The sequence below is a fragment of the Pseudonaja textilis genome, chromosome 6, assembly GCF_049901715.1.
Source record: "Pseudonaja textilis isolate UNSWEBS1 chromosome 6, rPseTex1.2, whole genome shotgun sequence".
NCBI classification, from domain to species: domain Eukaryota; kingdom Metazoa; phylum Chordata; class Lepidosauria; order Squamata; family Elapidae; genus Pseudonaja; species Pseudonaja textilis.
The window spans coordinates 62,601,152-62,617,591 of record NC_141995.1 but is presented as its reverse complement, the minus strand read 5'-3'; the positions used below and the strand labels follow the sequence as shown (position 1 = coordinate 62,617,591).

Genomic DNA, 16,440 nt, shown 5'->3' with positions numbered 1-16,440 from the left:
GTTTTGGCCACTCTTCAGCCATGTTTTCAAACTCAGTTCTTCTGCAGTTTTCTACAAAAATTAAAACTGCATTTATTTTCAGAAAAATACAAAGCCAGTTAGTTATACTAATGGACACTTATTGGGTCTAAAGCAATTGAGATTTTCACACAAGGTTTTCATTTGGCACTTTGTGAGAACAAAGTGGTACAGAATCCAATGCTAAATAACTGATAGGTAACAGGGGCAACAAATATTTCCAAATTTGGCTTAAAATAATGAAGACCAAAATCTCCCGCCTTCAGAAAGCTAAAAGAGAAAACGAGGAGGAAGGGGGGGGAGAGAAGAAGAGGAAAAAGGAGGAGGAAGAGGAGGAGGAGGAGAAGAGGAAGAGGAGGAGGAAGGAAGGAAGGAAGAAGGAAGGAAGGAAGGAAGGAAGGAAGGAAGGAAGGAAGGAGGAAAGGAAGGAAGGAAGGAAGGAAGGAAGGAAGGAAGGAAGGAAGGAAGGAAAGAAAGAAAGAAAGAAAGAAAGAAAGAAAGAAAGAAAGAAAGAAAGAAAGAAAGAAAGAAAGAAAGAGTCCTCAGTTGTGTCCAAATGCACGATTTGATCCTGGCCTTTTTGTCCCACCCAACGTAGTTCTTCTCCAATGGAAAGAAGGTTTTATGGGATCCATTCACACCTAAACGGAAGTTCCAGCTCTTCACTCCAGTTTGGGTTTGACCCTTCGGCGGTGGTCGTCCGACAAACTGTTCGCTGGAAAGAAACTTCTACAAAGGGCCGAACTGAAACCTACAATTAAACAGAGCTCAAAGCTTTGATATGTTAGATGAGACGCAAAGCTAGGATACGTCAAACTTACATTTTCCAACTGAAACTAGAAACTATAGATACCTCCAGCACATTGTAAACAGCCATTAAAATAAATATATAAATCGGTACTTTTACAGTCATAGATATGGACACTTTCTGGAAAAAATTTCCAGGGTCAAAATTTTCTATTTCATGTAAATTTGGCTGTTTCAAAATAGTATAATATGTTATTGTTTGATTACCTATTCAATACTGTTTCTAACATTCCGTGCTTCTAACACTTAACATTAATAAAATTTATCTAAACATCAAAGATTTTAAAAAAAATTCTTTACTTTTAGTGTTCAAATTTTCTAAAATTCATTTCCTTCCAAACCAAATCAAATAACATGGATAAAATGACTATGGATAACAAGATGAGTACGCTAAGTGGAAATATCTTCATTTATAAAGGGAAATCTCCTGGAAAACACCTTTAAAGCTTTCGGATTCAAAATTTACCAAAAATACTTTATTCAACAAGCTATAAAGAAGCATTAAATCATTTTTTGAGTGTTAGCAGCTATATTTATCAATTTTACAGAATGAACCCCTCAAGAATAGGGATGGTGATCCCTATACATAAAGAAAGAATAAGGGTATTGCTATTATTCAACTATTTATCCATTCACCTACTCCAGGTTCATAGCATTGTAAGGTACCTGGCTAAATGTCCAGTCCATACTGTGGTTGGAGCTATGTGCAGCTGCAGAAGCAACAAACATCTCATTGAAAGCCCATGATGATTTAGATGGCTGCTGAAGTTGGCTTTACAAAAAGGAGTAGAAAATGTCAATAAACTTCCAGTAGGATTTTTAAAAAATAAAACAAAAAGATTTTAAGTACAATTTTTTCAAAACTGATGATGACATTTGCACAGCAATAATACTGATAAATTATTTCCCTTCCCTCTTGTTTTTGCTATTTTTTTTTCAATTTGCACATATAGGACTCCAGCCCACGAATCCCCCACCCTCCGCAAACAATGTGGTTCCGCATGAACAAGTACACGGGTTTACTTCCCCCATCCACGCATCTTATTTAGGCTATTGATGTACTGCACTGCTGATCTCTGTAACCGTTAAATGTGGTAAATGTGAATAAATTAAAAAGCCAACAACCGACTAAAGTTATCACAATACAAAGGTAAGTTGTAATAGCAGTGATAATGAAAAAGAAAATCAATAATGAAACTAAAATATTAACAATTTCATTTAAATATTTCAAGTGAACTAAATAAAGATGGCAAGAACCAACTATTAAACTAAATATTCTTCAGAGATGTTTTATCTTATCTCAATAGGTCCTGGAACAAACGAAAAAGGTTGCTTTGCCAGGCTGGCACCATAACTGGAAAACGTTAGCCCCCGTGCTGCCCCCACCATTCCCCTTATTTCACAAAATTTGCTCTTTTTTCGTCTGTAAAAGGGGGTGTTCAGCTGCTCCTAATCTGAACTGTAAAATCAAATATTGATGACAACCTATAGCACCTGCTGATCTAATAACCATCAGAAAGTTAATAAGAGGTTTTTGATTCTATATAGAATAGGTTTTGGAAAATCCTGGGGTGTTCATATATGACCGTTTGTGAAAATGACCTTGAGATACAGGAAAAGCCCCAGTCAAGGCGATGGTTGCACAAGGGAGATCTCAGTATGTAGCAGGAATGGGGGCCGGACAATAACTTGGAAAGGACCCTCCCTGGTTTCCTGGAAAGTAGAAATAAGAGTGGGGGAAGGGCGAGATACGCTTTCAGACTTGCAAGCTGGACGAAAGCTGCCCTCTGAGGTAGTCTACATGAGAAATCAAAGCCACGAGTATTAAATACACTACTTCTGTTCAGGTAGTCATCAACTTATGACCACAGTTGAGTGCAAAATTTTTGTTGCTAAGTGAGATACTTGTTAAGTTAGTTATGACCTGTCATGCCACAGTTATTAAGTGAATCACTGCAGCTGTTAAATGAATCTGGCTTCCCCATTGTTTTTGCTTGTCAGAAGGTCACAAAAGGTGATCACATGATCCTGAGACACTGCAACCCAGTGCAGATATTGGTCAAAAAAGCAGCTGTCAGCACTCGATGGCCTGGCTGTGAGGCCCTCAAGTAAACTGAGGCAGGACATGTGGGGCAGCTGTGCAATCCTCACCTCGCTTCATCCTCCACCCCACCATCTCACCTTGTATCAGTAGCAACCAAACAGAATGTGTGGCCGGGCAGCTGTGTAGGCTCTTAAGTAGGGCTTACTCTGGGGATAAGGTTTATATTTGGCATGAAATTGGGCTAGGGTTTATTTTGGGGACAGGACTTATGTTTGGGGAAAAACAGTGTATATCCCCCTGCTCCTACCCTGGCCTTTACTTTCCAGGGAACTAGGAAGGGTGCCGTCTGAGATTTTAACATGCCTTCTTTTCTGCTTTGGGCTGAGATCTCCCACTGCCCTGGCTGCAGCTCTTCTTGTTTACTTACACAGCATCACTTCACGAGAGAGTATTTTTCAGGACCTTTTCAGGGACTTTTGAATTATATGCCTGGAGGAATGGAACAAGCACCGTTAAAGCTTTGGAAGGCAAGATCCATAGCTATGTAACAATAAAGTGCTAAGAATTAAAAATTGGGGGCGGGGGGAGGGGGGGGAATAAATACTCCAGTACCGCTCTCGGAGATTGTGATTAACTAGCATGCAGACTAAAGCAATGTCCAATATACTATCTAGTGAAGAACATTACTAAGAGCTGGATTAAAAGTTGCTTACCTCCCAGCGCACTTTCTAACAGGAAGCTCAAACGCTCTAACCACATTAACCAAGAGTTTTACATCACCATCTGAGAGATTCTGTGCCATTACTTTCTTCCTCTCTTTTCGCCTTGGTTTCAAGGGTCGCTTTGCTTCGGCCAGTTTAAAGAGGCTGACACTCAAAAAGCTATCAATAAAAAAGCAGAGCTAAAATATAAAGGTTCCGTTGCTATAATTTGTCATGCTAACATTGTATAATAGCCATGATTTCTAAACAATAATAATTCTACAAAATACACTGGTTTGGCTATAGATCTCAAAACCGACCATCTACATAGAAGTGAGAATGCAAGTTGACATACCCTGGGCCAGTGGAACTTAAGCAGAAGGCAGAGCAGAACAAAGAGAAAAACCAAAATTGAAATGAAGTTCACTGGGTGCATAAACAAAAAAGCATTCATTAAATAAGCTAGACTGACAAAAAAGCGTACAAAAATCTGTAAAACTCAAAACACAAGTTCAAATTTCACTATCAGTTGCATTTCTCAGATTGAAAAGTTCAACACCATGGGCAATTTTTCTTTTAGCAAGTAAAATCAAGAAGTACAGTTGTGCTCGTAAGTTTACATACCCTGGCCGAATTTATGACTTCTTGGCCATTTTTCAGAGAATATGAATTATAACACAAAAACTTACCTTTCACTCATGGTTAGTGGTTGGATGAAGCCATTTATTATCAATCAATTTAAATCATAATGACCACAGAAACTACCCAAATGACCTTGATTAAAAGTTTACATACCCCTGTTCTTAATTGCCCCTTTTAACATCAATGACAGCTTGAAGCCTTTTGTGGTATGTGTAGACGAGGCTCTTTATCTTCTCAGATGGTGAAGCTGCTCATTCTTCCTGGCAAAAATCCTCCAGTTCCTGTAAATTCTTGGTCTGTCCTGCATGAACTGCACATTTGAGATCTTCCCAGAGGGGCTCAGTCAGGAGACTGAGATGGCCACTCCAGAACCTTCCCTTTATTCTGCTGTCGCCAATGACAGGTCGACTTGGCCTTGTGTTGAGGATCATTGTCGTGTTGGAATGTCCAAGTACGTCCCATGAGCAGCTTCCGAGCTGATGAATGCAAATTTTCCTCCAGTATCTTTTGATTACTGCATTCATCTTGCCATCAATACTGACCAAATTTCCTGTGCCTTTGTAGCTCACACATCCCCAAAACATCAGTGATCCACCTCCGTGTTTCACAGTAGGAATGATGTACTTTTCACCATAGGCCTTGTTGACACCTTTCCAAATGTAGCGTTTATGGTTGTGGCCAAAAAACTCAATTTTGGTCTCATCCCTCCAAATGACTTTGTGGCAGAAGGTTTGGGGCTTATGTCTGTGCTGTTTGGCTATTGTAAGCGGGATGCTTTGTGGCATTTGCGTAGTAATGGCTTTCTTCTTCTGGCGACTCAACCATGCAGCCCATCTTTCTTCTAGTGCCTCCTTACTGTGCATCTTGAAAAAGCCACACCACATGTTTTCAGGGAGTCCTGTATTTCACCTGAAGTTATTTGTGGGTTTTTCTTTGCATCCCAAACAATTTTCCTGGCAGTTGTGGCTGAAATTTTAGTTGGTCTACCTGACTGTGGTTTGGTTTCAACAGAACCCCTCATTTTCCAATTCTTGAGTAGTGTTTGAACACTGCTAATTGGCATTCTCAATTCTTTGGATGTCTTTTTATATCCCTTTCCTGTTTTATGCAGTTCAACTACCTTTTCCCGCAGATCCTTTGACAATTCTTTTGCTTTCCCCGTGACTCAGAAGCCAGAAACGTCAGTGCAGCACTGGATGAAAGATGCAACGATCTATCAGGAGTCCAGGATCTCACTGAACTTTTATACACACACACTAATTACAAGCAAACAGATCACAGGTGAGGATGGTTACCTTTAATAGCCATTCAAACCCCTTTGTGCCAACCTGGGTGCATGTTATCAGGCCAAAATCACCAGGGTAGGTAAACTTTTGATCTGGGTCATTTGGGTAGTTTCTGTGGTCATTATGACTTAAAAAGAGTAAACACAGTTGATTGTTGATAAATGGCTTCAGCCAACCAGAAAGGGGCATGGCTACATTTTAAAACAAATTAAGCAAGGTTTTCAGGGCATCAATTGCACTTTAAAAATATTTAAATTAAAACCTTTCAAAGTAAGACAAAAACATCTGAAGCATATTATTACAACTTTAAGCTAGCCTTGTATTCTCTTCCTTACCCAACGGTAGTGATTTCATCTTCATTGACCAAGTCAGAATGAACAAAATGGTGTTTTGCGATCAGGAAACGATTACTTAGTGACTCCCTAACCTGAAAAAAAGGAAAAATAAAATTATCTGAAATCTGAAATTACTCAATTGTTGTGCTGCTCAGATGAACAAATGCACCTGTTCTTTTTCTTAAATGTATATACCATCCATCTTGCCATCAGTTATGGTACTTCTAATTATTTAGGGTTATTTTTCCAAGTATACTCTGCATATATATTTATCAAGTATATTGAAAACCTACCTTTTCCATGTACTTTTCAACAATTGCCCTGCGTGCATCCAAATAGTCCTTAGTATCAATATCATCCTTCTTCTGCAACCTTTTCTCATAATCCTGAAAAAGAGCCACCACCATGACTTATATCAATGAAAGCCCTTTTAGACCTCTGTCTTTCAAAAACACACGTTGTCTTGTCTTTTCTTCTCCTCCAGCTTTCTCCTGCTGGCAGGAATCGAAAAGCCATCAGAAGAAAGTCAGATCAGAAGAAAAACCAAAAGCAGCAAGCTCATTATCCCACTTCCCTGCCAAGTAAAATAATTGTTTTTAGACATTCTGCAGTACCTTAAAAGGGGAAACCTCAGAACATCATGAGCTCTGGGTTGAAAATGGTTGAAAATGAGAATTAAGGACTTGCCTCCAATATTGGAGATAATCCCTGAATTCCTATCACAGGTTCAGCCATAACTATTATTAATTGGGACCTTCCAATACATTCAACCATAAACATAGAACATATGAACATAGGATGTAGAATAACAGAGTTGGATGGCACCTTAGAGTCTTCTACTCCCTGCTTGAGCTGTAGATCCTATATCATTTCGGACAAGTGATTGTCCAATGTCTTCTTGAAAAGCTCCAGTGATGGAGCACAACCAACTTCTGGAGGCAAGCTGTTAGATCTATCTCTCTTTCATGATCTTTCACTTCTTAATTCTTGTCCTATCTCAGGTGCTTTGGAAAATCGGTCTTTCTTTGTGACAGCCCCTCAAGTACTGAAACATTGTTATCATATGAATCTTAGTCCTTTTCTTTGTTAGACTTCACATTCCCAGTTCCTGCAACCAGTTCATCATACACTTTATTTTCCAGTACCCTGATCAGCTTTGTTGCTCTTCTCTGCACGCTTTCTAGAGCCGTGATGGTGAACCTATGGCACATATGCCCGAGGTGGCACGCAGAGCCCTCTCTGTGGGCATCCGCACATGCGCCATGCCTCCCACTAGCCAGCTGGTCTTTGGGTCTCTGCCATGCATGCGCAGGGATGCACATGCATGCATGGGGGGTGGGACACATAGGCAGGGCATGCACATGCATGCGCGGGAGGGTGGGGTGCATGCTTGGGATGTGTGCACATGCACAGGGGACTTGCATGCATTGCATTTTGGGATGCACATGTGTGCACTTTGGGCACTCAGTGCCAAAAAGGTTAGTCATCACTGTTCTAGAGTTTTAACGTCTTCTATTAAATGGGAATATTTGAATGGTTTGGTAAGTTAAAGACTTAATATTTTCTTTTTATATCCTAATCTTCCCCTTCGTTTTTTGAAAGTACGCATGAAACCATTTAGTAAAACACAACACTATTTAGAACAGTGCATTAGAAGGTCCTGTTCTGTCTAGCTGTGGAAGAGTTTTTTTCAAAAATTTGCTCATTCCAAGCTTGGAAGGTTTATGATCAAAATATGTGGCTTTGCTTCAGTAAGCATTTCAGAATTATGACATGGAGAATTTCTTTCCACCAACGTCCTCACATAAACCACCTTGCCATAAATTAAAATAATATCATAAGTTTTCTTCGCAGATTTTCTAAAGTTGCTAAATTAAAGCTGCAGTGATCACAATTAAACTGAAACTAAGACAGGAAGTTTTATTGTCAATACATTCTAATTACAGTTTTTAGAATGATTTCTTACCTGCAAAATTTTTTCACTGATCTCTCTTTCCAGTATAGGAACAAATTTATAATTTTGAAATTCAGCTACCTTTTTCATTCTGAGCTCAAGAAGCCAAAACCTTTTGGACATATTGAATTCCTCATCAAAAACAAAATTAAATTCTTTCTGCAATTGCTCAAGTCGAAAGAAATCTGAGATGGAAGAATCACCACATGGAGTAACCTGAAAAACAAAAGGCTTATATACTCAAAACCATAAATAAGTTTTTTTTTAGTTTGTGTATATGTATGCATGTGCCTATATACACACACAGTGTTTCTGTGGGCAACATGGCAAAGTATAGAATAGTAGAAGTAGGAGAAGAGGAGAGGAGAGGAGAGTATCAGGGCATGGCATGGACCAGACCAGACCAGAAAGGTACAGAACAGAACAGAACATTCTTTAGTGGCCAAATCTGTGTTATGGTTGCTGATCCCAAAGCCAGCTTTCCCAATGCAGACAACCTGACATTAGCAAATGTGGGTGTGTGGTGGGACACATTTTTTTTATTATTTTTTTAAGACAAACATATACAGACAAAAACATAAAAACATAAAACCATCTTCCAATTATACACATACAGTGTGTCAGTTGGTTACAAATCTTTTGTGCTATACTTTCATAGTCCTTACTCACAAGTTATATAGGTTCTAAAATTGTCAATCTAGTATATGCTTATATATTTATCAGTTATTATTCATTTGACTAAACTATTATTCCATCATTTTATATGAGATATTCTAGATTTTATTATAAATTTATATTATACATTAATCCAATGGTTTTATATTTTATATTATATTCTATATCAATCTATTGATCTTCTATTACGAAATTTAGTCTATTTCATTTGCCATGTCTTTTTATCTAGCCATTGGTAAAATAAGTCCCATATCATATATAATTGTTTATCTTCTTGTTCTCTAATTTCAAATGTCAATTTACTCATTTCAGCACAGTCCATAATTTTCTTAATAATTTCCTCCTGCATAGGTATTTTTTTTTCATTTTTCCAATTCTTAGCAAATACAATTCTAGCCGCTGTTAAAACATTTACAATCAAATATTTCAATTCTTTGTTGTATATTTCCGGTATAATTCCCAATTAAAATATCTCTGGTTTAAAGTCTATGTATTGTTTTATCATTTTTTCCAACCATGTGTGGATTTTAGTCCAGCATCTTTTTGCATCCAAACACGTCCACCACATATGTGGTGGACGTGTTTGGATGCAAAAAGAACCAGGTGTCAGCTCTGAGATTCAGCTGCCGTGAATGGAAGGTGGGTGGAGGAGTTGGAAAGTTCAAGGTTATTCCGTATGTCATTCAAGGTTATTCCGTATGTCGCATTAAAAAATTCCAGCTGCAGTTAATTGGTTCTTCTGATTAATGAAGTGTGGAAGTGGGAGGATAAAAGGTGGATTTTGTGAAACGTGCTGAAAATGACTTTCACTTTTGGAAATGCCTTAGAAGTACCAGAGCTGTTCCTAATAAATCAGTTGGAGATTATACTTGTCTCAAAGTGATTGATTACCATGGACAATTTCTGGATGCCTGACGTTTATTCCCCAAAGTGACTTTTCCTTTCTAAAGGGGTTTGACTGATACCCCAGAGGTCTTTTCCCAGAGATGGAAAAAGATCAACAATCAGCCGAAGTTGGAGATGTGCAGGAGGGAACTGGTGTGGGGGGGGCCCTCCGGAGCATTAGCTGGGTCTGCCAGCCCCTGTTTGGAGGAGATGATGGATGATTTCAGAATGGCAGTGGAAGAAAAAGATTTGGGAGCTATACCGAAGCGTTTCAGCTCAAGGAATTGTTACAGCCCAGATTTAACCGAGCTGTCTGAAGAGAAGTCCTTCTCCAGCCCCATGTATACTGCTATTGAACCAGATTAGAGGGAAGAGAGACAATTGGAGTTGGAATTCTCTCAAGAAGACATCCCCATGGTTTATCATGGGAGCCCATCGAGGGCAGATTTACCACAATAGTTCCAGAATTTAAAGGTGACAGACTTGGTCTCACAGCCTGTTTGGACGAGTGGGGGCCTAAGACCACCCATTTTCACTTATCCAAGTATTGTGAGGAATGAGGAGATGCCACTTGGAGAAGCCCAGCAAGAAGCATCGACTGACAGAGGTATGTTGCAGCCTCTGAGGCAATCCCCTCATTTTCCAGAAGAAAGATTACCCCCTGTAGAGAGTATCCCTCCAGGGTGGGGATTTTATCCAGGCCAGGGGTGGATTCAGTGCCAATGGCAGCCAGCACCAACAAAGTCCTGGTCTGAAGGGGGGTTGCCCAGACAGCAGGCAGCAGCCACTTCCTCTCCAGGGAACCAGGCCACACCCACCTTCCTCATGGCAACCACAAATGCAACCCCAACCTGCAGCAAGGCCACAAAGACCCCTATTCCAGAGAGGCACCACCCAGCCAGGCTTCAGGGGGCCTGCCCAGCCTAGATATGCCACCCGCCTGGCTCTTTTCCTTCCAACCCCTGGCTTGGACCATGGACTGTCTCACAAAGCTTTCAAGACCTTAAAACGCCTCTGTTGAGGTAAATCTCCATTAGGAGAATGAGCGCATACAGGGAGACGTATAGAGAGTAGTGTTGGAATAATACACACAGAGCAGCACACAGATACACTGTACAGTAAATGTAGGTTTTTACTTCCAGAAAGGTTTAAGCAAAGTCCAAAATAGGCAGTCCAAAAGTCATTCACAGATAAATCAGTCAGTTTTTCAATCCAGGGATAATCCAAATATCAAATTCCAGTGTCAAAAATAGTTCAGTATCAGACTTACATTAAATCCAGTAATATCAGTCAATTAGAAGAAATGAAGCAACGGCAAAATGGTCAGAAATTATTAGATAATCAGGGGAATTTAAGACAATTGATAAATTAAAAGAACAAGATATAATTATAGATTGGTGGTCATACTTACAAATTCAGACAAAATTTAGGAAAGAATTAGAAGAACAAGGGGTAGAAAAGGACTTGCAACAACTGGACCAAACTTTGACAGGCAAGGAGATAAAATTCATAACAAAAATGTAAAACTATTTGTTGGAAGTGGAATTAGAAGAGGAAATAGTGATGGGATCAATGATTGCCTGGGCAAAAAATGTAGGGCATAATATACATTTAGAGGATTGGGAAAAAATGTGGACTGATAATTATAAATTGACATTGTCAACAGCATTTAAAGAAAATCAATACAAAATGTTTTGTAGATGGCACCTAGCTCCAACAAGACTGGCCAAAACGTATCCAAACACAAAATCAGAATATAAATATAAAGAACTTTCTTCCATATGTGGTGGCAGTGTCCAGAGGTTAAAAAATATTGGATGAGGGTACAAAGACGGTTATTAGAAATTACAGAACACAAATTAGAACTTAAAACGGAAATATTTTTATTAGGAATAATTAAGGGAAAATTGAGCAAGGTCATCCGATACATCAGTATCCATATCATAACTGCGGTGAGAATAGCCTTCACACAGGGATGGAAGAAGGAAAAGATACCACCTGAAGAAGACTTGACACAAAAGATAACTGTTTGTGAGGAACTGGATAAATTCACAATGGAATTAAGAGGCAAAGATGATTCAGATTATTATGCCGTTTGGGACAGGTGGTACAAATGGATGGAGGATAGAAATAAGAGTTGATGTTTATGTATAAAAGGAGAGGTATGTATTAATAATAACATGAACACTGTTAAGGTGAATAGAGATTTGTATTTTTTTAAAAAAAGAGTGCGTTAGGGAAGCAACTGGCTCCCTAACCGAAGGGCTTTAAACTAAAAGTGCAGGCGGAAGGAGGCTTCTTTATAGGACTAAACCCAAAGCACAAAGCCCAACACAACAATCCAACTAACATGAAAGGGAGCAACAATGAAGGGACACACAAGGACAATCAGAAGATACAGGAAGTTCAACCATAAGGGCTCAGATGCCTGTATTCCAAGGCTTGTAATAAGGGGGACAAACAGAGAGCGCTTGAAGTCCGAGTACATGAAGGGAAATACAATATTGTAGATATTGGTGAGATGGAAGCCATGATTGGAACACACAACTAGGATATACATTGTTCAAATGAAACACACCTAACAAAACAGGAGCTGAATTGCATTACATGTAAGAAATCACAACACTTCTACAGAAATACACATTAAAGCTAACCTCTCAATCTTTGTCCAACTTATCTTCTAATTTCTAACTTGGAGGCTGTTAGATGTTTTACCAATGCCATAAAAAGTGGAAGAAGGAAAAAAACAACAATGGCAAATCACACCAGTAACCTCCAGGGCTGGCAGCAGTAGCCTGTTCTATCTGGGCCTGCCTTTGTGTTCCACCTCTGGAATTTGCATCTGCGTTACAGAATAAAGAACTGGGATCAAAGCCCAGACCCTTTTTCTAATGAAACATTCAATGCAACTGAGACAAACATCTGTGCACACATGTAAGGAATATGCCAAAAGGAACAATTACCTGCCTAAATTGTATTAACCTGAATCACTAACTTTTCAACTGAGGCTTTGGGAAAAAGTAGGATAAAAATATCTGGAAGTTAAGCATCATGAATAATAGAAAGTTCTTACTTTTAAAAACTGCATCAGGGCTGTGTTGCTTGGATCATTAGGATCAAGTTTTGTTTCAGTCACCCACTTGGCTAATTTCTTCATGTCAGTTAATCCAGATGCGCCAATTGATGCAATAGCATCCCCTTTTTTTAAGGAACTGAAATTTTGACATAAGAGTGAAAACAACTGGTTAAAAGAAGTCTTCAAAATGTTTTGGAAGAAAGAAAAAAAATGAAAAAAATCTCTATGATTGGTGTTCCTAGTTATGGATTGTCAATTTTATATAATCTCATTAATTTGCCTTTTCAAATAAAATTTACAATCAAACAGCTTTACAATCACATCCCATCATTTCACAAGACTCGCTACCATTGAAGGTGTGTACTGTTTAACAAGCTCATAGTAAGTTAACAAAGAGAAAATAAATCTGAAATACATTCAGTATCATTGTGCTTGAAATAATACACAATGTCAGTACAGAGTAGTTCAAGAGATAATAACATTCACCAGACACACGCAGACAAAAGAAGTTAAAATATAATTCAACCCCTGGCTAAAATAATGATCACTAAGTGTTATTCCAAAAACTATGCAGTCTGACAGAGTATTTTTTCCTCTCTCCCTAGGAAAGGAAGGGCTTGTGGAGGACTTGTTGAATTGAACCCTACTGAAGTTTACTACCTTGAAAGAGCATAGCTCTTCTGCAAGACTGGAGGAGCCAGCGGTGCCCCATTTGCTCCAACGGCCCATGACACGCTGCATGACACTTTACCAGAAGTCATTAAAATCATATTATTACTACCATCTGCTTCAAATGAAAATGGAACCCCTGCAAGAAGAAATAAAAAAGACAGGTCCTGCTCAGATCTGATAAATCAACCATGGTTTGTGTTCTTTTGAACAAATAAAAATACATGGATTGCATGGTCGTTATATTTTTCCTTAGTGGAAGGCAGGAAGACAGGCAGGCAGTTTTCAGCAAGTTTTGGAGATCTATCAAAGGTGGTTGTGAGGCTGAACACCTCAAGTTGCCTACGAGATGACAGTTAAGTGTATGGACATACTAGAAGTATTTGGACCTAGCATTAAAGCCACAATATGTCAACTATATTAGCTGGTTTGCAATCCTCTGAATATCAACAAACAAGAAAGGGAACAATCTCTGTACCACTGCCCACTCCTTCATGCTCCAGTGTTACACACTGGTCGCTGCTGAATTCAATTTCTTCGACTGGAGCTGCTCCTGTCAGAACCGTCGTCTCCGGGATGGGCACAAATATTTCCATTAGCAAGTTAGCACTGCCGAGTCCAATTGTTTCATAAAGCTGTAATAAAGGGAAGGAATTATTCCAACTCCTATCACTTTGACTGATAATTATACTTAATTTACACCATGTTTTCGAATATGTTCTCGTGGCCATAAATAAGCACACGCATTTCAAGGGACCAGAGAAGGTTAGTATGAGTTAGAATTGCTTGTCTTTCATTATGTATCATAGTATCAGGGCTACACTGTAAATATATGCTGTAGTTTGGGATATACCAGAATGATAATTGGATGGGCTCCCCTTCCCCGACAAGTGAAAGCAGAGAATCAGGCGATTCTCCTTTGAAAATCCAGCTCTTGAGGAGCCAAAGCCACTAGATCACGGACTCCAAAATCAACAACCGTGGAGGAAACACCAGCGGTGTTCAAAGGAATACTATTAAATTAACAGGAAATTACTGACATTTCTTCTTTAAAAGCTCTATACCATTGCATATACATAACTAGTTGGGGTGAAAGTTTTGAAGCATTTTGTTTGAAGCAGATGGTGGTTCAAACTGCCATCGAAGCAGTGTAGAAATACAAAATAAAAAATATATATAAATAAAAGCAAGAGAAATTGAGCATATAATCTATATCCCATACAAGAAACAGGAGGGTAGCTTTGTCCATGAACAGAATTTCATTATCAAAAGAACCTTCTATCATTCAAATCCACGGTCAAAATAAATGACTTAAGTTCCTCTATGGAAACTTCATCTAAACTGCTGAAGTTAGGATTTCTTCAGAACTCTTGCCACAGGTAAGAGGGTTTAAGTTCTACTGTTTCTCTATATATGTTTAACACAATAACTTACCTGCAATTTTAAACTCTCTGGCCAATTGAATATTTGCACGTTAAAAATCTGCCCAAAATGAATTCTAAAGTCTGAGCTCATCTGCCGAGAAACTGTTCGAGACACCTCTTTGGAATTGAAAAGAACTTTTAAGAAGAGAGACCTTCTCTTCACATCTTCACGTCTTGCAACTTCAGCTCTACAAACAGGTTAACAAATAAATGAAACATGTACATTTGCTTGAATAATAATAAAGAAGAGAAGAGAAAGAATTAAGATAACAAAATAGAACTATGATTGTGGCAAAAGACAGTGAAAGTAGTACCAATAGTAATAGGCTCCTTGAGTAATCACAAAACCACTGGAGCACCATTTGAACACCATTAATACCACAGACAACTCCAATCAATTGCAAAAGGCGGTTTTATTCAAATAGCTTATATCCTGTGACAATTTAACACCATCAAGCATCAACACCTGCCTATCTCACGTCCTTGGAAAGGACTTGACAGAGGGACAAAAATGCCAAATCCTGCCTAAACAACTGACTGACTGCATGACCAATCAAAATAATTTATTTATTTTATATATTGCCCAATTTCCATCCTGTTGGGGCAATTTTGTCTTTCAGATGTTTCATAGGGTTTTCATAACTAAAACATGCGTTTAAAATAAGATAATCTTCACTCTGTGCTGTATGCGCAGTCCCTTTTTCTCATTTCTAAAATGTCCCAATTATCTAACAATAGAATAGAACATAAAAACCTAAACTCAAAAATATATATCTTTAGGAGTTTATAACTTGCTCCTGTCTTATGCTCAAAATGTGCAGTTGTGTGATTTATTTTTTCCTCTGCACAAGGGCTAAATATTATCCAATCTAGATCCACATGTTAAAAAATACAATAAAAGTAGGTTTGGGGCATTGTGCAGAAAGCAGAGGTCCATACAATGAAGAACAGCATCCACAGAATAGCTGCCAAAGGCATGGCCAGAAAGACCATGATATTGCTTCTTTGGAAGAGGAAAGGGCTAAAATTGCCTTTGTTCGTTTGTTTTCTTTTGCAATGAGGACATTTTCAATTAAAAAATAGGAAAAAACCACAATCCTGCTTCTGCTGAATGCTGGGGACATTATCTTCAAATGCTCTTTGGCCCACAACTGTGGAATTGAAAACAGACTGTCCCCTTGCTAAGTTTCTGGCAGGAATGAGCAGTCTTTACTTTTAAACATCTGGCTGCTCTTCCAGGCATTCTGAAAATAAACATCTTAGGAACTGTTTTGAAGTGTCAGCAACATTTTCAAATCTTAGTTTTCCGCTGACTATTCAGAAAAGTGACCATTTCCAGTTTATATGAAAAGGAGCAAATATCTAAACGTTTTAATTATCAACAGAATCTTCAGATATTAAAATATACTAGCAGATAAGCCAATGTTAGGAATGTACAACTCATTTAGAAATTGTTGTGTTTCTCCAACATGACTTAAAGAGGCAGTTATAAGACCATAACTGGAAAAAAAAATCAATCTGGGTCTAGGAGCTTTGTAATTACAGGCTGATCTCCAATCTTCCATTTTTGAATAAAAATAAATAATTGAGAAAATGATGGCTCCATACCTCTTGAGGCACTTGAATGAAATTAATTATCTGGGCTCGTTCAATCAAGCACACTTTGGTTGCTTTGGAGAACTTTGAGGAAATTAGATGGGAGATGTGATGCTGTGGAATCTTTCTGGGATTGCTTGTGCCAGGGGTGTCCAACCTTGGCAACTTTAAGACGTGTGGACTTCAACTCCCAGAATTCCTCAGCCAGCTGAGGAATTCTGGGAGTTGAAGTCCACACGTCTTAAAGTTGCCAAGGTTGGACACCCCTGGGTTGTGCCCTGCCTATTTCACTACCTAAGTGATTCTAGGCCGGTAGAAATAAAATGTC

General features: G+C 38.6%; 1 protein-coding gene across 3 annotated transcripts in view; it reads right to left on the bottom strand.

The window, feature by feature from the left end:
- Positions 1 to 16,440, bottom strand: part of CC2D2A (coiled-coil and C2 domain containing 2A) — a 67,616-nt gene that overhangs the window by 24,927 nt on the left and 26,249 nt on the right. For all 3 annotated transcript variants that reach the window (XM_087936705.1, XM_087936707.1, XM_087936706.1), the window contains 10 exons: positions 14,527 to 14,704; positions 13,571 to 13,727; positions 13,084 to 13,231; positions 12,421 to 12,559; positions 7,800 to 8,003; positions 6,127 to 6,219; positions 5,834 to 5,925; positions 3,583 to 3,750; positions 1,492 to 1,597; positions 660 to 769 (listed from right to left, as the gene is read on the bottom strand). In XM_087936705.1, coding sequence (XP_087792831.1) covers positions 660 to 769; positions 1,492 to 1,597; positions 3,583 to 3,750; positions 5,834 to 5,925; positions 6,127 to 6,219; positions 7,800 to 8,003; positions 12,421 to 12,559; positions 13,084 to 13,231; positions 13,571 to 13,727; positions 14,527 to 14,704 — 1,395 coding nt within the window. The remainder of the gene's footprint in view (positions 1 to 659; positions 770 to 1,491; positions 1,598 to 3,582; positions 3,751 to 5,833; positions 5,926 to 6,126; positions 6,220 to 7,799; positions 8,004 to 12,420; positions 12,560 to 13,083; positions 13,232 to 13,570; positions 13,728 to 14,526; positions 14,705 to 16,440) is intronic.